This window comes from Strix aluco, chromosome 5 (genome assembly GCF_031877795.1).
Source record: "Strix aluco isolate bStrAlu1 chromosome 5, bStrAlu1.hap1, whole genome shotgun sequence".
In the NCBI taxonomy this organism is placed as follows: domain Eukaryota; kingdom Metazoa; phylum Chordata; class Aves; order Strigiformes; family Strigidae; genus Strix; species Strix aluco.
In genome coordinates, this window is record NC_133935.1 from 34457564 (window position 1) to 34482396 (window position 24833).

Genomic DNA, 24833 nt, shown 5'->3' on the forward strand with positions numbered 1-24833 from the left:
ATCCCTTACTAATGAAACAAGCCACGTACCACTACAGCTGCAGGATGGGACTAAAGAACAGGACTGTAACAGGCCTGAGGAATAAAGGCTTTTCATTAAAACCACTCAGGTTTTGTTCAGTCTTGAGACGAGAGGGTGAAGGGGGCATCATATTGTGGCCTTCAGCTGTCCGATGGAGGGTACAGAGAAGATGGGGTCAGTCTTTTCTCAGAGGAGAACAGTGACAGAACAAGAGGCAACAGACACAAGATGAAGCATTAGAAATTCCCGTTAGACACAAGGGAAAATGCTTTTCATCATAAGGGTGGTCAGACACTGGTACAGGCTGCCCAAAGAGGCTATGGCTCTCCATCCATAGCTCAGCTGGACACAGTTCTCTGCAAGCTGGTCAAACAGGACCAGCTCTGTGCAGGGTCTGGCCCAGATGACCTCCAGAGGTTCCTGCCAACCTGAATTACTCTGTGATTCTTTGAATACTACCTGCCACTCACTATGGCAATCACCCTGAGAAATATCATTACATTGTACATTTTATTTATTTTTCAAAAAAAAAATCTAAGTATAAATCTCAGTGCAAGAGACACAAGCTTATGCTACACCAACAATTATTATTACACACCACTGGCAATGAGCACCAAGTGCAATCACATTATATATGGCCATATAGGTTAAGACTGTTTCTGCTGGTTGTGGACAGGAGCAAGAGTCTGCAAACCATTTTCTAGAGGAGTGGTGGTCACTGCACAAGCACCACACCAGACCAAACAGGTACGGTGGATGCAGCAGTAGCAGGGATGCATCAGATTCATCTTTGATGACAATTCCTTCATCTTTGTAGGGTTTGGAGCCCTGGGGAAGCTGGCTCCCCTGAGACTGCTCCCAGCACCCCAGGTGGGATTCATTTCAGTGAAAGTGGGTTTTTCTATTAGGTAAAGAACCTAAGTAAGGTCTCTAGATTCCCTCTGCAGCCTAAGGTGGGAGAGTCATGTTCAGAAGGCAATCCATCCCACTAACCTTAGGCACCTCTTTTACAACAGCATTCATTTGACTAACTTTAAATTATGGGAATATGGAATGAGATGCATCATGACATAGAGGTGCCTGCTCCTTCCCCTTGGCCAGGATGAGGTGTAAACCACAAGCTGAGAGGTGAGAGTTGCCATTACAGATCTTTAAGGTGGTGGGATTAGCCTCAGCCCAAGGGATGCCTGAGAGCGGTACAGGGCCTACATCAGGGGTGCCTTCTCCTGTGGCCACTTGAGCAGCCAGGACAGGGGACAGGAAAAGCTTTGCCTCAGCTAAAAGGCTGCTCCTTGGAGTTCCCCAAGGCTCAGTGCAAAGAAGAAAACTGAACATCTTTCCCAGGCATTTCTTGGGATTTGGTGTTCCCCAGAGAGGGATTATGTTCTTCCTAGAGGTGGGCAGGCAGGAGCAGAGAGAAGAAAAATTTCTCCCTCAAGGTCACCAGTGGTGCAGGGGGCAGAACTGGGAAGAGAAAGACATTATCATTCTCCTGCTCCAGCCTCTAACAGCTGCCAGCTCATGTTCAAACAATGGGGGCTGCCAACTTGCTTTTCAGACCTCTTCTTCTGAGATGAGTTCACCTGCAGGCCAGGTGCTTATATCCTTGTATCAGCGCCTACCTCAGAGTCTCTTTCTGAGCTTGCTTTAACACTGTTTTCCTGTCCAGCAGCCTTCAGTTCATTCATTCTCTTGCCACCAGGTAGTCTTTTGGGGCAAGCAGGAAGATACCGAAACCAAGAGACAGTGCAGTATTTGGTGCCTATGCCAAACGGAAGATCATAGACCTTGGAAACAAGGTGAGAGTTGTCCGCCTCTCCCTTGTGGCTATGCTTCCATGCCAGGAGCCCCCGCTCCTCCAATGTTCCTGCAACAGCAAAAATGAGATTGTTGTGTTTAAAACAGTGGGTGTTCCAAGCATAGGACTAATGTGCCTCACACCCCCTTCTCAAATCCCAGCAGACCCAGCACAATGTACAGATCTTTGCACTTAAACCCTTCTAGCTCCAAAGCTCTTTACAAAAATTCATTCATGACCTTCTAGACAATATCCATCTTCCTGCAACAGCTTCCAGACAAGCAGTCTTCCCCACTGCTTTCCCTGGGAATCAAGCACGCTAAGACAGGTTTTCACAAGCCATGGGGGGTCCAAGATCTGTTCAAAGGAGGAGTTTATACAGTGCTAGGAAAGCAAGGCAGGATGTTAACAGCCCAGATACTGCGGAGTGGGGTAATAAGGTTTAGCTAGCAATTACTAGTCAGTCACAGGTGTTTACCCTAGCCAAGGAATTGCTAAGTGCCTGTAGTTGTTGCAGAGGCTGAGTCCCTCTCGGGAAAGGGAGCAAGCACATCTGTAAATTATGCCCCGAAGAGCTGAAGATCAAGGGCTACAAGAAAATTAATGAGCCAAAAGGAGATTAGCTTTCCAAGAAACCTGAGACAGTAGAAGAATCTGGTTAACAGAGTGTCCCTCCTACTCTTTTTCTGTAGCAGAAAAGAGAGTTTCCTCTCCTATTCTTATGCCATCCCTCCCCAGGCTCAGTGAAAACCAGAGCCTCTTTGCTGGGTGTGAGGGCCAGCTGCAGGTACTATATCCTATCTTTGGTCACCAGCCTTTCCTGCTGCTTTCCACTGATATGGCACCAGTTCACCCTCAGTTTTAGCAGCTCTCATAAGGAGGCACGTATTGTCTCCTTCCACTTCTTGTAGTTGCCTTTCTCTATCCTTTCAATCAGTCACATGGCTCTAGGCTGGCACTTTCCCTAAAAGACATTTTTCCCAAATAAACCTTTTCCTCAGACTGGGTTGTTCCTGAAAAATGAGTTAGTTAGTTTCTGATAAGCTGCTGTTCTCCAGCCAGAGACTATTTCAGTGATGTCCCCTCTTCCTCACCACTCTCTGGGAGGGGTTCAGTCACAGGGTGTTTCATGGTTGTTAGCACAACTCCTACCCATAAAGCAGTAGTCATGAAGACAAAAAATACTAGGAAACAAACCCTAGGGCAGGCACAAACTAGTAGCTTAGCTCATTTCAGCAAATCCTACCTGGAATGGTGTTATCAAGGATAAACCCCAGGAGTCCGCCCACAAACATGCCAGTGGTGAGAAGCACCTGGATCACCTGGTCCAGCTGGATGATTCCTAGCAGAAAAACAAAGCTTTGGATGGTGGTGCAGAGACATGTGTTTGACCAGCAACATGCCCAGTGCCAAGAGGCTGCAAGCTGCATGCTTGTTTAGACAAGACTTGCAAATCCCAAAGCAGAGTTTAAAATTTGGCAATGCAAGGGAGCTTGATCTCACTGCCAGTTTCAGACCTACACTTTTATTCTGCATAATTATTCATTGACCCAGCTGCTGGTGGGCAGGAGATGTCTCATAAATACATTAATAGCCTATTAAGAGTGCAGATCACAGTACTGTCTCAGAAAAAAAAGCCTTCTGCTCCAAACACGTTCTGCACCTCCACGGCATAACACCAAGCAGTTCCCTACAAAAGCACAAGCTTCTGTTCGAAAGAAGTACAGGTATATTTAGCATGGGATCTCACCGCAAGTTAAACAGCTGTGATGTTTCTCTGTGAGGGCTAATAGACATGAGGAAAGCCCAGTGGCACTGAGCATCTAATAGACCGTCTATAGAGTGTGCGTTTTGTGGGCCCAGCTCTTTCAACAGCCCACCCAGCATGCCGTATATACCTTATGAGAGGACACTACAGTCTTTGTGACGAACACGTTAGTCACATGAGACACAATGAAGGGATAACTGTTGGAGGACTGGAAATTTCAATGAAGTGAACTTGATGGAATTTAGTAGAGGAGTCTGCTATTGCATTTTGGAAGCACAAAGTTTTATTGTGTATGAGCACGTAAGAAAGCTTCATTCATTGAGATCTGGATCAAGATTCAGCCCTGAAGTATTTTCTTGCCCTGTCCCAGGAACATGTCCCAGGGAAGTGCTCTGCAACCCTTAGCCCAATAGGAATCTGGTAAGGTGCAGTCATTCACTAATCAAGAGTGGAGATTTCCGCACCAGATCTGTGCATCAGAGCAAAGGGCAAGAACAGCCCTCCCAGAAAGATACAGGAAACAGTCAAAGCACAGGTTTTAGGGTTTTATCAGGAAAAACTGCATTTTAAAATATTTCTCTGGATCAGCCTTTGATTCAGTTTTATGCTACAGAAAATGCTTCTGATGTCACTTCTTACCTGTTTCCAGCAGTGTACTATTTTTGCTTGCCCAGTTGGGAACCGTGAGGCCAGCAAATACAGAAAATCCAAAGATAAAGATGTTTCTGGAGGAGTTCATATCTGTGTACTGCACAGAGAAATTGTATACATTACATTTCAAATTATCCAAATCTGTGGATTACCATTGCGTTCATGAGACATGCTTGGATGTAAACACTGCGTGCAGGAGTGGGACCCAGGCAGCAGCCCTGGTGCTGCTGGGGCGTTAATGATCCTGCTGCCCCCGGTGCCAGCAAGCCCTACCCCAACCAGGGAGCCCTCTGCAATTTAGCCCCTCTGGGTACATCCCCTCATCTTCATCCAAGGAACTGCCAAGATAAATGTTTGCATTTGCTGCAGCACAGTTATATCTGACTCAGCCTGGTAAGAACCTGACCTGAAACCAAAGTCCCCTTCCCTAGGGATGAAACAGCACTCACACAGCTGTTACCTGCAAATTGGAAATCCCCACTGCTGTGATAACTCCAAACATCACAAGGAACATGCCTCCAATCACGGGGGTGGGTATGCTGGCAAGCATTGCCCCAACTTTCCCAAAGATGCCACTCAGGAGCATGGCGCAGGCACCGGCAATGATCACCATTCGACTCCCTACCTGAGGCAAGAGGAAGAGGAGGCAGTCATGCACCGATCAGCACAGAGAGACAAGGGATGGCAGGCTCCAGCACCAACCTGCTGGGCAGGGGTTGCACCTCTGGCTGAAGCACTCAATGGCACATTCAGTCACAGGTTCAGATGCAGCCACTGGTGAGCTGGGATGGTCACACTGCATGGGAAGCATCAGTATTTGCACACTAGTAAATATTTATCAAGAAAGGCACTCCGAGAACAATCATGGATATACACCTATTTACCTGGTGTTATCCTCTTTCCTACTGTTGTCAGAACTTTTAATGGTTTGCTATTAACCAAAAAAATTTATTATTAAATTAAGAGCACAGTAATCCCCACACACAGCTTTGTTCTTGCTTCAATCTAGAAATGTCTTGGCTTACCTACAGGCTGGGTGGCAACCACCCAGCCAATTCAATGGACAATCCTTCCACCAGGGTTTGGATTGCCGTCTAAAAATGGCTTTCAAATGAGGTGTCCCAGAGTGATCCCTCCATTCCCTGGAGACCAACATTTGGGAAACCAGAGCTGGCTGGCTGCTCCAGTCCCAAGCTCTGGAATCTGATATATCCTTTCCATGGTCAACAAATGGCTAATAAGAAGCGGGGAAGTGTCTTGGTCTGTCCCTATCACTTATCACCCACGTAGCTTCAGTAAAAACAATTTTTCCCCTAGGAAGAACCTTTTCTTGTTTGGGCACTACAACAAAGACAGGATGAAGCACCAAGCCATGCCTTTCATTCAGATCTGTTAGAGCATGAACATAGGAAAGAAAAAAAGTATCTGCCAAACAAAGGGATGAAGGAGACATTTACAGACTATTGAAACTAAAAAGAAAAGCAGCAATATTTACTAGACTTTCAATTCAAGATATGCCTTGATACACCAAAACTTGGACAGCTTAAGGAATCATGCTAAAATTTACAAAGTTCGTGTCTTAGGCAGGGAAACTCTGTAATCTTCTGCAAAGATTTTATAAATCAATTAAATATTTTAATACCTCCCTTTAAATATCTGAAGAATGTCATATTTACAGGAAGGGCTTTTTGTGAATATTTTCAATAAAAACATTCCCAGTAACTAGTAGTGTCTCTTTTTAAGTATTTCTTAAACATGTCCCTTTAAAATATTTTAAGTCTTACTTGGTCATGAAAGATAAATGAAAAAGATTTTGTGGGGAGTTTCAAAATAAAACCATGCATTCAGGTGGGCTTTTTATATTCTTTGGATTAAAATCTTGGGACACCTTTACCATCAAAACTGTAATTTAATAAAAGCCAACAGATCTATTTGTTCCAGGATTAGAACAAAGCTTCAGATTCTTAATTTGCCAGAATGTTGAATTACCCAGTATATGGAGTTGGCCTTAAAGACAAATTACCTAATCCAGTGATACCACAACTGTAAGCATATGCTGCTAAAGCTTCTAGTTTAGAGTTTGTTTTGATTATGTCAGGAAAACAAGAAAATCAGTTGTCTTTCTTAGGATTGAAGAAACTGCACCATTCCCTACTATCTATATGGTGACTCTGAGGTCTTTATCTCCCCTTAAAATCCTCCTCTTCTTTTCTTGGAAATGAGAACTCAGTACTGGCATGCTGGGCTTGATCAAGCCATTTAAGATGTTGCATCTTAGCAGCTTCCAGCAGCTTCTCCTTGCCTTATCTGACAGCCCCTGTGGATATCCGAGAGCTCCAAAGATATTTCAGGTGGTGTTGGACACCTCTGTTTAAGGAGAGGAAACAAGTCCCTTGCATTTCCATTTGTTATGGGAAAATGTTTCCCACATAAAAAATGAAATGAAATCTGCCTTGTGTTCTCAGCATCACCTTCTATCCCAGCCAGAGTCTTTACACTGATTTAAGGCTGACTGAGATGGGACTGTATTTTCTGCTCTCTTAAGTGTGAACAAAGTGAGCAGAGGTGGGATCTAAGGGAAACATCTCTCCTGAATCAGAAAGGATGGCATGTCTACCTGAAGGACTTAGTGTACATAGGGAGAACATGTCCTGTAATCTAATAATTATGAGTTTGGGCACTTCTGCACTATGTTACATCCCATATGCACAATGTATGCAGCAAACTACATGTCATAGAATCATAGAATCAGAATGGTTTGCATTGGAAGGGACCTTAAAAATCATCTAGTTCCATCCCCCCTGCCATGGGCAGGGACACCTTCCACTAGACCAGATGGCTCAGAGCCCCATCCAACCTGGCCTTGAACACTTCCAATGAGGGAGCATCCACAACCTCTCTGGGCAACCTGTTCCAGTGTCTCACCACCCTCACAGTAAAGAATTTCTTCCTTATATTTAATCTAAATCTACCCTCTTTCAGTTTAAAGGTATTACCCCTTGTCCTGTCACTATATGCCCTTATAAAAAGTCCCTCTCTGGCTGTCCTGTAGGCCCCTCTTAGGTACTGGAAGGCCACTATAAGGTCTTCCTGGAGCCTTCTCTTCTCCAGGCTGAACAACACCAACTCTCTCAGCCTGTCGTCAGGAGTGGTGCTCCAGCCCTCTGATCATCTTTGTGGCCTCCTCTGGACTCGCTCCAACAGGTCCATGTCCTTCTTATGTTGGAGGCCCCAGAGCTGAACACAGCACTGCAGGTGGGGTGTCAACAAGAGCAGAGTAGAGGGGAAGAATCACCTCTCTCGACCTGCTGGCCACAATTCTCTTGATGCAGCCCAGGATACAGTTGGAACAGGCTCAGGTATATGGTCAGTATGCATAGATTTCACAGTGACAAGGTACATCTGGTGACAGACTAAACTAGACTCCATGTAGATATCCAGACAGCCCTTGCTGCTGGAAGCAGCCACTTTGGTAAAACACTAATGCTTCAGTCTGTGAAAAATGATTATTGTGAGTGTGGTTTATAAAATCCAGTGAAATAAACAATATTATGGAGTGGGAGCCATAAGTCAAATTCTGCATTTATTCACTGACTCCTAGCTCTGCTGACATGACATTGATTATTTGACAATGATTTAAAAATGTTCTCCGGTTGGCTGCTGGATGTACCCATCCCCTGGCTGTAAAGCTTAGTGAAAATCTACGATTTGATTGTCAAGTTTATTTCTGGAAATTTCTTTCCCTTATAAAGACCAATAAGACACTCAAGTGATTCAAAAAACTTTATAGAGAGGTAAAAACATAAACCTTCACCATCCCATTTTATAAACCCAAAGAAATAATCTACCTTCCACATGACTGCCATCCTTAGGTTATAAAAATTCTGGAATTTGAAGCCCTGTTAATTTTTTTCTTTTTCTTTTTCTCTTTTGCTCCTCTCCTCAAATATATTTAGGAAGACAGATAGACAGAGAGACAGACAGACAGATAAGTTTTGATAAAGTCAGTCCTTAGGAAGTTTCCAGGTTAGCTCAGATGTAACATGCTCAGATGTAACATGCTCTCTTTAGTCTCACCTAAGCCAAGTGCCACAAGTAACAGCAGTGTGCACTCATCCCGTATGCAAACCATAAGCAGAGAAAGAGAGGGACTGGCCACCTCTGTTGGGTGATTCCTAGTGCTGCTGAGGTGGTCACCAATGTGACAGGGCACATTTTTCCAGTGTGCCTTGCAGGAGGTGGGCTAAGATCACATCCCAGGTCCAGCACATACCCATGTGCACTACTCCTTTGTACATACACCCCTAGGGGAAACCTCCAGGAGGGCCAGGGCACTGCAGCCACCCTGCTGCAGCGAGGCTCACCTTGGTGATGCCCAGGGCCCCCACGTTCTCACTGTACGATGTGGTGCCATTTCCTGTCCCCCAGGCCCCAGCCAGGAGGCAGCCAATGCCTTCCACCCCGATCCCACGGCTGATGGCATGCTTTGGTGGTGGTGGGGCTCCGGACAGGCGAGCACAGGCGTAGTAATCTCCCACGGACTCCAGCATGGAGGATATCACCCCAGCTAAGATGCCGAATATCCCAGCCAGGCTGACAGTTGGCACTCCCCACTGGCCTGCAAGTAAAGAGCTCAGTTTAGGTTGGTGGGACACATTTACCCTGAAATCTGTTGCGGGGAGGGGAGGAAAACAGCAGGGATGCTTGTGGGTGTTTGCCTGATTTTTGGCATTTCATCTCCCCCTGCTAGCCATAAATGGAGGTGCAAGCCAGAGCAGAGAGCAGCACGGCAGGATCAGGACAGGGAGGGTAGTGGTACCTGGGTAAGGCAGCCGAAACCAGGGGGCCTGGGACAAAACATCCCCACGAGTGTCTGTCCGGGCCAGGTGGCCGTACGCAGTGGGGTCCGCAGGGAGGACATCGGTCACCGTCAGTACGTAGCAGAGCAGCCAGCTCAGGGAGAGCCCCAGCAGCACCTGCCCATCACATGCAGCAGTGAGGTCTGGTTAGGGTATGGCTGTGTCTCCAGCACGGTCGTGGGGGATGAACCCTTTCCTCTGCACATGAAATGGAGGCAGAGGGACAACAGGAGGTCCTAGTGGCCCTCCCTCCTTCCCTACCTCCTCATAGTCAGGGCCATTGGGAACTCTTCCCCTCTGCCCCTCTGCTGCACAAACTGGGCTGGGAGGCACTAACTCGGCTGGACGCGAGTGGAAAGAGCCCAGGCAGCCCGGGGCAGGTGAGGCCAGTCCCTCCGCCATGATCACCGTGTCTCCGGGAACCCCAACGTACCGGGAAGATCTGGAAGAGGTAGACTGGGGACAGGTGGCACTTCTTGCCTCTCTGGTAAGATGGCACCGGCACAGGGACATCTTTCAAGTACTGAGAGAACAGAACTATGAAAGAAATAGTCCTAGGAGAAGGGAAAACCAGACCATGAGACAAAGTGGGTGCCAAGCTGCCCACCTCTTGCCACTTTAACTGAAGACCTGATACCCAAGGACTGAGGACTCCGGAGGACCCCAAAAAACAGGTTCTCAGCACTAGAGGGTGGCTCCCCACTTCAGCAAGCCTGAGGTGGAACAAACTTTCCATCATACTCTACTGATAACTCCTCTGCATTTGCAAATATCTTCTTTTCCCCCTTTTATTTCAAGACTGACCCCCTAGATAGTGCATCAGTATGACACAGCTGCAGGAAGCTTAAAAATGACACTTCAGTAAAAGAAAGACCTGAGAGATGTGCAAGGTCCAAGCAGGCTATGTAGGAAACTGTCTCCAAAGCTCTGTGTAATTCAGATATACAGGATTTCTTGGTTTCCTGATTTCAGGTTTATCTATGCTGCTCTGCAAGTGGCAAAAAAGCTCCTAAGTGGCACAGAGTAAAAAAAAAAAAAGAGGATTTGATTTGGATGTGCAAGACCCTGTTTTGAAAGAAAAAAACACAGTGGGACTGTGGGGCTGCACGTGGCACCCACAGAGCCCTCCCAGCCAGCTGAGAAGGGGAGAGCACAGCCCTCCGGTCCGAGAGGGCTGCGCGGCGGAGGGGACCTCCAAGGCAGGGGTGCTCACATTGTCCTGGCAGCACCTGGGGCTTGTTCTGGTGGAAGCGACCATGAGGTGCAGCTCCTCTCCCATCCCTTGTGGTAGGACACATCTCCTGTGAATGGCAGCACAGCTGAGTGCGCTCACAGCAAGCCCTGTCTGCCCTCCTGTGTCTTCCCCCCAGAAAGGGCAACCAGATGAAGCTGGAGGCTATTGTATGTGGCAAGAGGGCAGGGACTGGGCACCCCACCCTGACTGCTGACCTGGTAGAGGACCTTAGACATTCTCCTCCTATCTTAACCAGGCCTCTGAAGGCCTCATTTTTTTATAACAAGTCTAAATTGTATACATTGAGTGAATTAATCCAGATAGGATTTGGTGAGAAATCAATTGCACCAGCTGAAGTGCACTGACAGTGCAGGGAAAACTGAGCTATAGGTAGAATATTCATGGGCAGGCAGAAAACCAGCAGTGCAAAGGAAATGCTGACCTCACCTCTCTTCAAAGACATGCCATGACATACAGCCAAAGGTTATCTATCAATCACAATTCAAAGCACTGAATGACTGGAGGCAGAAAGTCTGAGGAGGAACTGGTTTCCATTCATGGTTTCTAAAGCTACAGAGCCAGTGCACATTTTGTACATTTGCATTAACAAAGGTGTTTGGCAGCCTTATGAATCACTGCAGAGCCCTCTCTATCCGAGATAGACGTAGGTGTCACTGCTTATTATTAAGGTTGCCTGACACATTCTATTAACAAACACTATTTTCAGCTGCTTATAATTCTGCCTAACTTTACCCATTCAGGATAAAAATTTCCATGGAAAATGTCTGCCTCAGGTTTGGGATATATTTTTCCAGAAATATTTGGCCTATTTCAAAGAGTGATGTTCAGGAAATAGACACGGTATATAGCCTCACTGAGAAGGTCATTTTCCCTTGACCAGTAGCAGGGTCTGCTTATGACCTGGAGCAGAAATCTGAGATTTAGTAGAACCTGTTCTTTGGGGTAAAGGATGTTGCTCTGTCTCACATTAGTCGGCTCAGGTATGCTCAGCCTATAACAATGATCATTCATCCCAGGTCCCAAGCAGTCAGCAGAAATTTCTCAGGCTTTAACATTTGCAGCCCATAAAGATTCTGAGCCTTCTGAGTACATCCAGGCCTTGCCCAGCAATGAACTGTGTATGCACTATCACCAGGGAGCGAGTGAGCATGCACTAGACCAGTTTCTTGAGGCAACAGTGGGTATCACCCATCATGGGGGCTCTGGGACGTGGTGGGTCTGAACAGAAGGTCTGAGACCACATGGCTCATGTCTTCCACCTTCTCCACTGCTGCTCTCCCTCCTTCCCTAATGACACCCATGGAGCATGGAGAAGACAGCAAAAGAGGACACAACTGAGACAGCTCAGAGCACAATGATCATGTTGGGGCTAACGTGTCTGAGTCAGGAAAGAAAGGACTGGGATTAGCACTGGTAGAAGATAGGACAGAAATGAACCAGACAGAAAGAGTGACACAGGTTGAGAGCAGGGACATGGGCTGGAGGACTGGGACCCCGATAATGGAGCAGCACAGTTGGGCAAAGAGGTCAAGCAAGAGACTGAGGTTAGGCTGAGATCCAGTAGCTGGAGAAGGAAGGCAGAAAAAGGAGACAGTCCAGACAAGGATATACAGTTTGAAGGGAAAATTCAGACCAGCTGAGCAAAGGGGCTAGGACAAATGTTCAGAGCTGGAGGACAGGACAATAAGCCAGAGGTGTGGTGGGAGAAACAATGGTGAAAGAAAAGCTGGGTTGCAGGCAGGGTTTGGGGTGCTGGTGAAAGAGACCAGTTAGGTGAGAAACTGGGGACGGACGGCTTTTGGGGTCTGGGAGGGCAAGTGCAGGGAGGAGAAGAGAATGAGAGGAAGTGGACTGGAGCATGTCCCCATAACAGCATGATGCCTTCCTGGGGCTGTAGTGAAGCCTGGCCCCTCAGTCTCCAAAGGCAGCTCTGAAAGCACTAGCAAACGGATGGGAGTCCATAGAGAGGATAACAACCTACTCCTGTTGCATGGTATCCCAAGCTGAAAACTGCATTAGGGATCTGAAGGTGCCAAATCTGCAGGGGAACCATGCAGTGGCATTTCTAATTTTTTAATTAGAATTAATTTCTGAAATACCAAGAAAATTCTGCCACCAAGCACACTTGGACACTCATGTAAAGGGCATGCACACAAGTATCCCTGAAAGAGCACTCAGTGCTGCAAAGCCACATGTGCAGACATTTCCAGAGCCCCCCCCAGACCTTCTGTGGAGAAAACATTTCCTTCTCATCATGTGAAAACAATACATAAAGCACCAGCTATTTTAACTCGAGGAACACCTAACTCTGAGTGCTCAACTTTGTCATTTTAGGCATGTCTTTTTAACTTAAATAATGGGTGTGTAAGACTGCACAGACAACTGTGATGAAGACTACTCCCAGAAACCACACACAGGAAAGACTTGTTTCTCTACTGACCTATGCACTTTAAATTTTCACAAAAATCAGATTTTTTTAACTTTTTGGGTTTTGCTTTGCTGCTGAGGGCTCTAACCTCCTGCGGGGGGGAAACCACGCAACACTGCTGCCTTGCACAAGCCTGCCGCATGTTAGTGCTCAACAAATAAACCTCAAACCCAGGGGAACCCTGCTACAGACTGCGACGCTTGGTTTCATATTAGAGGTAGATGTTTTGTGAACGCTCATCTTTCCCACGGGGAAGTGAGACTTACATGAATGCTATGCCCCAGTGCTGCCCAGCCTCATCCCCAGCCGAGTCAAAGAGAGGTAGCGCAACCAAGGTGATGGTGGGGGCAATTGTCAGGGGGCCGATGAACCTCATCAGAAATCCGATCAGGCCAGAAAATCCGACAAAGATTTGAAAGCAGGAAGCTACAATGATAGCTCCTTGCACCTGGAAAAATGGAGGAAGAGAGCAGAGGTTGGAAGGAGCTCCAGCTCTTAGCCTTTACTTCAGAAGTCAGTGCAAATCCAGTGTGAGAGCCAGGTTCAGCCTCTAGTGACAGACCAGCACAGAGGCCTCCCACTGACTACATCAAAGCCTGGCTGAACATTATGTGTGAGGAAGGACCACCAAAGTATCAGCACACCAACTCCCCCTTTGGCTGGTGGATTTAGTTCTCACCAGGGCTAATTTTGTTCCAGACACCCCTTCCTCCCTGTCCTCTTGGGCCACCCAAGCATGCATCAGCTTCCCTGCACTCTCTCTTCCTGCTCCCTCAAAATGCAGCGGAAAAGCTCTTGCCCTGAAAATGGGAGTAGGGACATGGTCTCCACTCATCTCCCATCTTGGAAGGGCTTTCAGCACCTCAGCACACTGGTAGGGCAGGTGGGTCATTACAGCCCCTGTTTTTTTCTTAAAATCAGTTTCCCTTCAGGGACACATTTATCACCCTGAACTGAACTTTCCTGTGTTTTACAATCACTCTTAAGTAGCCAGCAATTGCATCCTGAAATGCTGTTTGCTGCTCATGTCAGCAGGGACTCAGGGGTGAGGCTGTTCTCTGCCTTCACAGATTTGGTGATAAACTCAGGCTGGGTCCTCTGTCATGCTGAGCAACTTCCTTCCCCTGGCTCCAAAGGGAAGAGAAACACACGAGCTGGGGTGAAGCACCCAGCCTGAAAGGAGAAGGCAGCAGTGCCCTTGTGGTAGATTTACATGTATCAATAGGGAGGGCAGCCTGTGCTACACAGCAAATCCTTTGTGAGCTCGCAACACTTCCCAAGTGCTTTGCAAAGCACCCCAACAAATGGATCGACAAAGGCAAATTTAGACACTTGCTCTGATAAGGCAATAGACGTAGAACAAGACAGTGAGATCCCTGACCTCTCCTCCTCTCTTTTGACTACATAAGAATGCACTTTTCCTTAATATTTACAGTAAGTTCTGCCCTTGCATTTCTTTTTACCATGTTTCCTGTGCTTAGACAGGGTTCCTTGCTTGGATACATCTTCCCTCCCATCCTTCCTCAAGGCTAACCATGCTTCATGGAGAAGGGATCTCACTGAACCAGTGGAGTCTTTGCAGGAACCATAAATCATCTAAGGTCTGCATGTCCCCTGTTCAGCAGCTGTGAAGCACCTGCTTTTTTTCCAGAGAATAGATGTTTTGGAATCTGCAACAGGGTGGGGGCCAAGGTCCATTGGGGATCGAGAGTTCTCCAGCAGTGATGGCCCTGCCATGGTCAGGTGCTTTTGTGAAAGCAAACAGCCCTGACACAGAGCAGGTGCCACTGAAAATGTAGTATACCTCTCGCATCCGGGTCTGCCAGACTTCAATGAACTCTGGTGAAGTGGCATTCACCAGGGTGGCATTCTGCGTCCAGGCAGGGCACTTCCACTTGGGGAGAGACAGCATGGCCAGGGTGGGGGTCAGAAACGCAAAAGTACCTCCTTGAATAATAGGCAACCTGGAAGGAGAGCAGAGGGAAAAGATGACAAGTGAGAATGCTAGAAACTCAGCTATATAGGGGTGAGAGAAAGGAAAGCAAAATAAATTTAAAAAGCACTCCGCCTATGGCCTCTGGCAGTATCTTTTGAAATGTTCTGGCAGGCCTCCATCACTGACCACAGGTGGGAATTGCTGCCCATTGCACTCAAGAGCAATGACCTGGGGGGAAGAGCTCAGGTTCAAACATCAGCAGTGGAGGAGCACATTGGTGCTGTAGCCAAAGTCTGCTACGCTACATTAAGGAAAAAGTAGTCCTCCTAAGGTGTGATGAGACCAAGAGCTGCACAGAATAAAACAACAACCAAAGGAAAAAGCTGGAGGAAGGAAGAAGACCAAGAAAGTAAGATGATGAGACTCTAGAGAAAAGCTCAGCATCGACCTAGGCCCAAATCTTTCCAATATCCAGTTGCTTCCTCTGTCCCCTTCAGCTGCCTCAGTTTTCTTCACAACCTGCTCATGAACACAAGGACAAGCACTGGCTACTCCCCACATCACAATCATCCTCAGACTGAAGGCAGTAGAAAATGTGACTTGGCTTCTAGTACACTTGGGTTTTAAAGCTAATTCCTCTGCTCTGTTTCCACTGACACTGGAATGGAGACCTGCGTGGACGGGTTTGAGCGTGCTGGCTGGGTGAGACCTTGGCTCTCCCCCCACGTGCAAGGCGCTCACACCTCTAGAGGCAGTCAGCACTGGCTTCCTACAGAGCTTTGTACAGCCGAGCCAGTGCTTATGTGAGCTACACCAGCCTCTTCTCTTTCCACGCATGGAGGAATGGAGACAGAGACCTAAAAGGCCTGACTGGCTCTTCAAAGCCCCACAGGCATTAATCCCCCATTGCAGTGCAAGTTGTTGTGGCTGTTTCTCTAGAGTGCTTGAAAAACCCTAAGCTGCCCGAGGGCTCAGGCTGGCACAACTCTGAACCAGCTGAGGGAAACCTCTGAGGTGCCTCTGCTTCCTCCATTTAGGAAGTGCCCCTGGGAGCAGCCCTCAAAGCAACCTCTCCTAGTGCCAGGAGCTCTCATGGCACCTGGACAGAAAAGCAGCAGAGCAGAAAGCCGGGTGGGCGCTTTTGCAGGGCACAGATTTCCCTGAGCCAGAGGCATTTCCACCATTCTCTGGAAAGCACTGGAAAATAAAGAGACAGCATAGCTGTAATAGCACCACGTCTCCATCACTACAAATATTAATCATGCCATGCACAACCAAAGCACTGTCAAAGCTTTGCCAGTAAGCTATATTTGAGTATCAGTCATCCGTGGAGTTACTTATTTATGGCATTTGGCCAAATATGTTGCAGCCTTCAAAGGATTTTGCTGGACAAGGCAAAAAAAAAAACCAAACAAAAAGAAACAGAGAAGGCCCAGTGCCACCACTGTTGAATTAACAATAGATTTATAGCTCCTGCTGCATTGGCCCTCAAGCTATTTCACAGCCAGTGCTGGCCTGGGTGGACTCAGAGCAAACTGGGGTGCCAAGGCGATGCATACGGGACACACTGAGCTCTTTCTAGAAGGGTTTGCAAGAGGGAAAGCTGCAGGTTTAGGGAAGGAAATGTTATGCTCTGATCATCACTATACAATGTCCAAGCATCTGCTAAGGGAGGCTCACCATAATGGCAAGCAACCCATGCCTCCTCTCAGGAGCCTCTTGGATAGTGTCTCCAGTGACTGTTGGGACCTGTCACTGCTTTTTCATGCTATGTAACATGACTGAGCTGCAGGTTGCAGTGGGTTGGGCTTTTCCCTCGGCTATTGCTTCTGGAGGGCTGCTTCTGAATGGCACTCGCTCGTGGTGGGAACTTCCCCATCTTCATGGCCAGTTCCCATCTGTTCATTCATGTATGAGCATTGTCTTTTAGCCAGAATCATTTCTCCCTGCCCCATTTCTCTCACAGACTAGTTGCAGGCTACAGCCATACCCCTCTGAGCCACCACTTTGCCATGTTAACCAGGCCAGCCTCTGTAAGATGAATGGTCTTCCTTCCCCATGCCACATTAACAGATCATCTCCATACCTCTTCTCTGGATTAGCCTTTCTTAAATACGGACACTGGAAACTGTGCAGAGCACTTAGCTGAGGGCTCCCCAGGGCCTCAGAGAATGGCATGGATGTTTTCCAGGAAAAAGAGTCCCCTCCAACTCATTATTTACCATTTTTCTGTTTGTCTTGTTGGCTGACTTATGGTTATCAACTACTACAGGATTTCAGAAAACAGTAAAAGGAGAAAAAAAAAAATCTGCTTCTAACTGTCTCCTCAGGCTTGGTTTGCCTCTGACCACACTGCAGGCTGAGTCCCACCTTTCCAGCAGGAATGTCCTCATGCCTTAAAGTTGGGATCAGCAACAAGGCAATTGCGTCCTCAGCACAACAAAAGCTGTTCAAGCTTATCCTACAGGATCAGCTCCCTACCACTTAATTTGATCTGTTGTTCCTCATTTAGCTGTTCAGCCACGGGAGAAGCTCCCTGCTACTCTTTCATCCTTGGCTAACAGTGAGCAGGGGACATCACAGCTCTCAGGTATTCACCAAGGCATTGGGGGTTGCCTGGGAGGACTCAAGCCTGAATTGCACCAGCAGTCACAGCCATGGTCATGCCCCCCAGCCTGAATTTAATTGAACTGAGAAGAAGCGGATTTTCTCTTTTCTGTGGCGGGGGTGTCCCCCCTCCTCCACTAATCCCATAGCAATGTAGGAGAAGGGGAGCACCCTCCAGAGAGAGGTTTGCCTACAGCCACTTCTTAAGACAGACAGAGACGGAAAAGTTGCACTGGGGAAAGAAACAGGGGGAGTAAAAACATTTTGTGGAGCTGGCAGTTGACCAGTGATTTAATGGTAGAAGAGTTTTAACCAGGTCCCTCAGATTCAGAAGGCAAAGAATGTGTGATTTTTTTCCTTTGAAACAAGAAACACAGGTTCCCACCATATTGGAAGGGAAAAACAGCCTGTGGAAAGAAAGCAGCAGCCTAGAGATATGACATGGGGAATAAAAGAAATTTTGCGAGGACAGCAAAGGAGGAGTGCTTGCAGTCATGTCTCTTATTAAGTACTTCATTTTCTGGGTAGTAAATGGCAAGTCCATGCTCATCTCCTCACCACCGGCTCTTCAACAGCTCAGCAGCAAAGAGGATTTACCTTGCTTACATTCAGATTGTGCCAGGAATACCTGAGCACGGGAAGTGGCACCACTTAACAGGATGTGCTGCAGAGCTCCTCCCTGAGTCCCCAAGCGGTGGCAGATGGGCTTCAATTTCTCCCAGTTATCCCCTGCCTTAGAGTATCCTACAGGATCTGTGCTCCCTTGACCCCGGGCCCAGATCAGAAGGGTCCTGCCTCAGCTGGAGGATCCCTGGGGTAAGGAGCAAGCAGATACTGTTTACTGCATGTTTCAGTGCTTTATTATTTTGCAGGACAGATTCCTTACAAGCCCCACAAAAGGTGTATCAAGTACCAGGAGATGTAAAAGTCAGAACAGCCAGGTAGCCTTGCTACTCGGTAGCTGTTCTGACAATGAGGTAGCAAAGCTATCACGTACATTGATTTCAGGGTGCTTTGGCATGCACCCTGATGACCCTCACTGATAGATAAACTCTACAGCTGACTGGTGGCTGAGTACGTAGCAATTTCATCTACAAACTGTTTTGTCACATGTCCCATTTCTTGTATTTGGCCTACCTGACTCCAAAGAGGACTTGCAGCAGGGTGCAAATCCCTGAGACAAAGAAGATGGTGCTGATCAGGTGGCTCTGGGTGAGGAGGTCATGCTGGAGACAAAGCTCTTTGGAGAGGATCAGCGGGATGGCTACGAGACCTCCCATGGCTGTCAGGAAATGCTAGGAGCCACAGAGAAAGACTGGGTGAAGAAGGACACAGAACTGGCTGTATATTATTACTGTGTTGTAGGGGGAAATCTAAAGATCACAGATTTATGTTTGGGTGATACTAGTATTACCCATTCTCTTTTTTGGCAACTTTAATGGTCTGTTAGGGGCTGCTTCATAGCACCTACAAGAACTGCAGTGCACACCCACAAACTTCTCCTGCTTTCCATGACAAAAGATCTTTGGTAGTGCTCTGGACTCTCCAGACCACTGTCAGACACAACCAGTTTATCCCCAGCACCTGCAGACAAAGTTGTGGGGGTTACTCTTCCAGGAAGGCAGGAACATCCCAAGGTAGGGAGAGAGAACAATCAGGCAAAATGAATGCAAATGTTTCAGTCCATCTCATTTGCACCACAAAGGATAACATAAAAAGTTGGCAAATTGGAGTTACCCATTCTTTGCTATCAGCAGCTTTCCTCACTCAGTGCAATTATTGCTAATCATAAAAAATGTATGCCAAAGAATGGAAAAATCAGGCATTGCATTTTTCAGAAGAGTCACAGACATATTTCTTCAATGACCTTGAGTTAATTACTAAATGTGAAAATAATTTTTCAAACTTATTTTTGCTTTAAATATTGACCTTAGTTGTTAGTTCTTACCTTGGAACATAGGACTGCAGTGGTGGAACTGGTGGCACTCAAGCTCACTGTGTTCATTACTGGCACGTTTTATTAAAATTATGATGTAGATGTGTTCAGAAAAACTTGGTTTAATACACTCTAAATTTGAGATTAACATTTAAGGAAACAAAGTACAAAATGCCCACCAAGCTCGAAGCACAGTCCCTCATTAACTTTATCACTTTGAGGTCTCTCTTCCCTGAGGCTCTGTACCGAGTGGCATTGGGTCACTTAACACGCCTGGGAACGGACACCAGCCAAAGCAGTGTGGGCCCTTCTGCTTAGTTTTTATTGCCATGGGAAGGCAGAAATTCAGCAGCCCTTACACATTTGGCTACCTTCAGCCAAGGTATCTGACCTGTTCTTATTAACTGTTTGGCCCTAGCCTCTGGACTGGGGCATTTGCACTTCAAGGGCAAAGTGTAGCTGTGGGCACAAAGATAACAGTCAGCGTTCAGGAGGCGGTGGGAAAGACTTGAGTTCACTGAGATGCAGCCCCACAGCTCCAGTCATGCCCAGTGAAGGTAAAGCACTCCCACATTCAGGTTTCACTCTCATTAACTGGCTGAACAGCCATTAAACTTCCACCCACTCCCAGCCTCCACCTCCTCCCCGTCACACCTGAATGCCCAGCAGGATGCACAGGTACCAGGGGGGCACATCCGTGACAGTGTAGGCAAGCTTGCTGCTGCCATGGCCCATGCCCCCACTTTCCTCTGGGCCCCGGGCAGCTCGATCCAGAGAGGAGCAGTAGTGGCTCCCATCTTCACCCTGGACAACAGGAGAGACCCTTTGTTAGCCACGGCCCGGCCCTGCAGGCAACCAGCAGCCACCTCTCTTGCAGCCACTCTCCACATCTTGCAGGCACACCTCCTGTGTAGCTTTCAACAATGTCAGGATAAAAAAGAAGAGCAAGGGGGAAAATTAAAACAGAGGTACAAACACCTATGGAAAATTTTTATATGCACATGTGTGTCTAGACCAGAAGAAACATTAGAGGGTGTTTTGACCTCAAAGGGACATCTGGACAAAATGCATTAGTATCATTAATGTCTAGCTAAGGGTGGAGAAACTGCAACCAGAAGCAAGAAAGACTGCAGTAGGTTAATCAGTGAAAGCTGCACTGTCCCCTGGTCTCCGTCTCTCCTCGCTGTCCCACCCAAACAGCGCTTTTGATAAAATATGCCAGAACAACTTGCCCGTCACTAATTACAGAGTAGAAGCATGTTTTATATTTCATTTAAATAAGTCTTCTCTTTCCAGTCTCCTTACACTCACCCTGACAAATGTTCTGCCTCGATAAACGTGCCTGCCCTTTGTCTTACTAGAAAACCTCACTCCTACAGAGGAACCAGGTGAAACACAGGGACAACAGTGGACAGGGAGTCCCAGCATCTGTTTCAAAGGAGCCAACTCAAAGCAGGGCTACCAGGGTGCTGCCCCAGCTTGGCTGCCTGCTATGGGAAACGGCACCCAAAGGGATGCCCCAGGGCAGGGGCAGCACCGGAGACCAGGAAATAGCCTGGGGACGTGGGTCCTCAGGGAGGTGGCAGTATCTGAAATAGCTCCCCAGGAAGGCTCAGATCCCTTCCCAGGCAGCCAGAAGCCCCAGGGCTCCCCAGGGAGCTGTACGCCTTGCAGAGTTTATTTATACAAAGATGCGTTTTGCCAAGGAAAGCAGGATATTGCTTTGCTTCAGTTGCCACAACTTTTAAGCTAAGTAAATGTCCCTGGCTGCCCGCTCCTCCTTCCAACCCACCCTGACCCCTGTGCATACACGTGTACACATACACACATTGCCTGGGCACACAGACACCCCGTGCACATGCACACACACACATGCACAGCCCACTTGTGCATACACACACTCCTGCATGCACACGGATGACCGTCTCCAGCCAGCGAGTCCTCAGCAAGCCGGCAGCAGAGGGCTTTTCTGGGCTGGGATGCCCTGCGCTGTCAGGCAGGGACCGAAACCTGCTGTCAGGAGAAGCTCAGCTAGTTTGTCAGCACCAAATTTCTTTTTTTTTTTTATCCTTCAAGTCCTGCTGGAACCTGAAGACACCAAAATGTCCGGCAAAGAGAGGTGGCTGCAGTAATACTGCCTACCTACCGATGGAGGCAAACAGGTAATGCCATGGTCAGGGAATAGGGATGTAAAATTATTATTATGTTCAGTCACAAATTTTGCAGGTGTGGCAGATTAATCCTGAAGGACTTCATCATTTGCCTGAAACCTCCAGATTTCCATTCTCATGGCTGAGTCTCCAAAGTCCCATTTTAGATGACACTGTTGCTGTGCTATGTAATACCTTTTAAACACAGTGTATTATCCAGCCTGGGCAGGCTGGGAGCATTACAAATACTTCAAAACAGATAGGTGAAGACAGAGTTAATTCAAATTGAACTCAGGCATGAACTTCAAGAGCAAAAGGAGTTCCTGAATAACTCCCTGTGGAGACATTTTCATTTCACAAGAGAGCCTGAGCCATGGATTAACAAATGTACAGCAAGGTACTTAAGACTGCCCATGCACGGAGTTATTTGGGGACAGCTACTCCTGAATAACACCACGGGTAGATGAATCCTAAGCTAGGCAGACAGCAGTAAGCTCCTTTCCTTGCATTTCAACTTTTCCCACGTTAACCAGGAGGCGTATTCCAGTGAGGCAGAGCCTGTGCCAGTAACAGCCCCGCACGATCATCACATGAAGGCCTGACCTTCCCCAGGAGCTGGAGGGGAGCAAGTGAGCAGGGTTCAGCAGGAGAAGGATGGAGCAGAGATAACAGGATGAGACAGGACCAGAGGCAATGGCTCAAACTGAAACACAGGTGTAAGCCAAAACGTCTTGGTAACATTTTTTTTTGTCTTGCTTTTTCCTCTTGCTAAACATTTTTTTTTACTGAGAATAAATTAGGTCCTCTGCCAGCTTTTACAGTAACACAGGAGGTCCTGTTTTAACATCAGGAAACACTTTTTCACTGTGAGGGTGACCAAGTACTGCACAGGTTGCCCATAGAGGCTGTGGAGTCTCCATCCTTAGAGATATTAAAAAGCTGTCTAGACACAGTCCTGGGCAACTGGGTCTAGTTGACCCTGCTTGAGCAGGGGGGGTGGAGGAGTTGACTTGCAGAGGTCCCTTACAACCTCAGCCAGTCTGTGATGCTGAGATGCTGGCAGGAGGGTAAGACAGGAGCAGTCTGGAGCGGGGAAGGGGAACCACTGCTGACAGTTCTCAGCCCAGCTGCTCCCATGAACCCAGGGGACCAGGACACCCTCACCCTCCATGTGCCTCAGGCTCCATGCACAGCAACAGAGCCCTCAACATCATCTTAAATAAGTGCATCAGGAGAGCAGTCAAAAACTGAACTGCTCTAACCACAGGTAAAAGACCTCAGGCCTGATCTGTGCTATGGCAGAAGTAGAAACGAAGAACCCATTAACAATAGTGAAAGAAAACCTCTGACTTCCTCTGAGCACCTCCCTAAGGCTTTGCCCACAGCTGGCACAGCACCCCCACCTCCCCGGCTCACAGCAAGCTCACCAAGATTGATCCCCAAAATGGGAGACTTGTACATCAGGAGGTTAAATGTCTCCTCCAAGGACCCCCAGGTAGGTCATCTGTAACCAAGGTAGCCAGATGGTTGCAGGACCCCACTCCTTCACACCTGATGTCAGAACATAAGCAGCTCTTTTAGTTTCTAATGGAGGTTACCCCTGCTGTGAGATAGGGAGGCGGCTGCTGTGCCCCAGGTCCTTGCCCTATGGCTGTTAGAGCCCACAGCATTTCCAGTGCACCGCACACCCCTGAACTGACACATCATTTAGAGCTTTTATTATCCTGCTGTAACTCTACAGGGTGCCTTCCCCTGCTGACTCCCAAATTCCTTTTTCACCCACCTCTCTGACAGTTCATCTCACTAGAAATAGATGCAGAAAACAAAGAAACACATTCTTCACTAAGCTAAATTTCTACTGCAATTTTACTAATTAATATATAAAATGCTCTACCCAGGGACACAGCCATAAGGAACCACAAGCTCACTTGCTTTACAGTACATATACACTTGTGCTGCCATTCATCTATGCTATCATTTTAGAAATAACAGAGAGAAAAAAAGTTAAAAGGGTGCCAGAGAGTAGAAAGTATGCTGAGTCTTCAGCGGCAGCAGCAGCAACAGCAGGCTGTAGTGAGGAAATCATTCCTCGGATTCCTGCCGATAAAGAGACAGACACTTACCACACACCAGCATCCTTGCAGCCAGTCCAAGCCCTCTGACTTTCCCTTTCTCCTCCTTTTGCAGGGCTCGCACCCATTCATGCAAGAATTACCCTTCAGAGACGAGCAGACTCACCACGAAGCCGGGGTTGTCTAGCCCGTTGAGGTCTTTGTCTGAGGAGGGGGTCATGCCTTCCACTTGACTTCACCAACTGCCTTGAAAAAGAAAGACCAGTAAGAAGAGGAAGAGCCTTCCAGACTGTCACTTCTCACAGTCAACAAACCCCTAAAGAAACAGGGTGAGAAGATGCAGAAGCTGGACTCAGGAGTCAACCAGTACTCAGTCCTAGCTATTCATGTGAGCTGTATCGCAGAAGCATTTCCTTTCCCTTGGCTTATATAAGTGACTCCTTTTCTCCAGCTGATTAGAGGACCAGCATTCAAACCAAACTGGAAAGCAGCCCTTCCCTGGACTGAGTGAATCAGTAACTGACAGCAGAAAAAACTTCCTCTGTAGGTAAGGATGCAAGGAGGTATCAGAGAGGCGAGACATTTCCCTGTTTTCCTAGCACAGCCTTCATTATTGATTCAACAGCAACTTGCATTTTCCCTGTGGGTTGGGCCTGTTTGAAGACCTTTGTGCTGATATTTAGAAAATTCAACTTCTAGATTGTTTAACTTATTCGGTATGTAAACTACTGTGTATTATCTTAGTTACAAACAGTCATTTTGTATGATAATCCTATTTACAACATGAAAAGAATGAGGATTTTACTGGGAACCTATTTAAGGGAGCAACCAATAATCAAGTCATCAGAACATGACACCAGGGAGGTATAAAAGACATAAGATTGAAAAAAGACTACTTCAGGTCATCTGATTATCTCCATTCAGCCAGGATTCTATCTGAATGGTGATCATTGGATAGCCGGAAGCATAGTTACTTTCTCTTAAAAAGTAGCAAATGGTGTTAATGCTCCATCAAGCTGTTCTAGCCACCCCACCCAGCCCTCCTCAGATGAAGTATCTATTTAATTTAATGGTTTCCTGAGGCAGTGAATTTCCCAGACCAACTGCAGAGAGCTCCTGGAGCAAGGGGCATGCTATCGCCTACACTCAGTGAGCGCCCATTAGAAACATCTGGTTTCTACACAGGAAGCAACATAACTGAAATAAACTCTTTCTCCTACCCTATTTCTCATGTAGAGCTTTGGTATTCTAAGACCTTCTCTTCAGACAAGGACTGCATTACAGGATGGGACAACCTCACCCTAAACACCATCAGTGAAGCTATGAGCTGCTGGACATCTAAATCTTAAGGC

The 24833-nt window shown here is 47.3% G+C and overlaps 1 protein-coding gene across 1 annotated transcript; it reads right to left on the reverse strand.

Annotated features, from left to right (window-relative positions):
* Positions 1 to 549: 549 nt before the first annotated feature.
* LOC141923775 (solute carrier family 23 member 1-like) lies at positions 550 to 23879 on the reverse strand. Its single transcript, XM_074825407.1, has 12 exons — positions 23648 to 23879; positions 19914 to 20063; positions 18461 to 18618; positions 14585 to 14744; positions 13047 to 13228; positions 9531 to 9651; positions 9058 to 9214; positions 8603 to 8856; positions 4699 to 4863; positions 4227 to 4335; positions 3066 to 3161; positions 550 to 1888 (listed from the first exon to the last, which is right to left on the reverse strand). Exons 1-12 carry the CDS (start codon positions 23699 to 23701, stop codon positions 1620 to 1622), a joined length of 1875 nt encoding a protein of 624 aa, XP_074681508.1. The 5' UTR covers positions 23702 to 23879; the 3' UTR covers positions 550 to 1619.
* Positions 23880 to 24833: the final 954 nt, after the last annotated feature.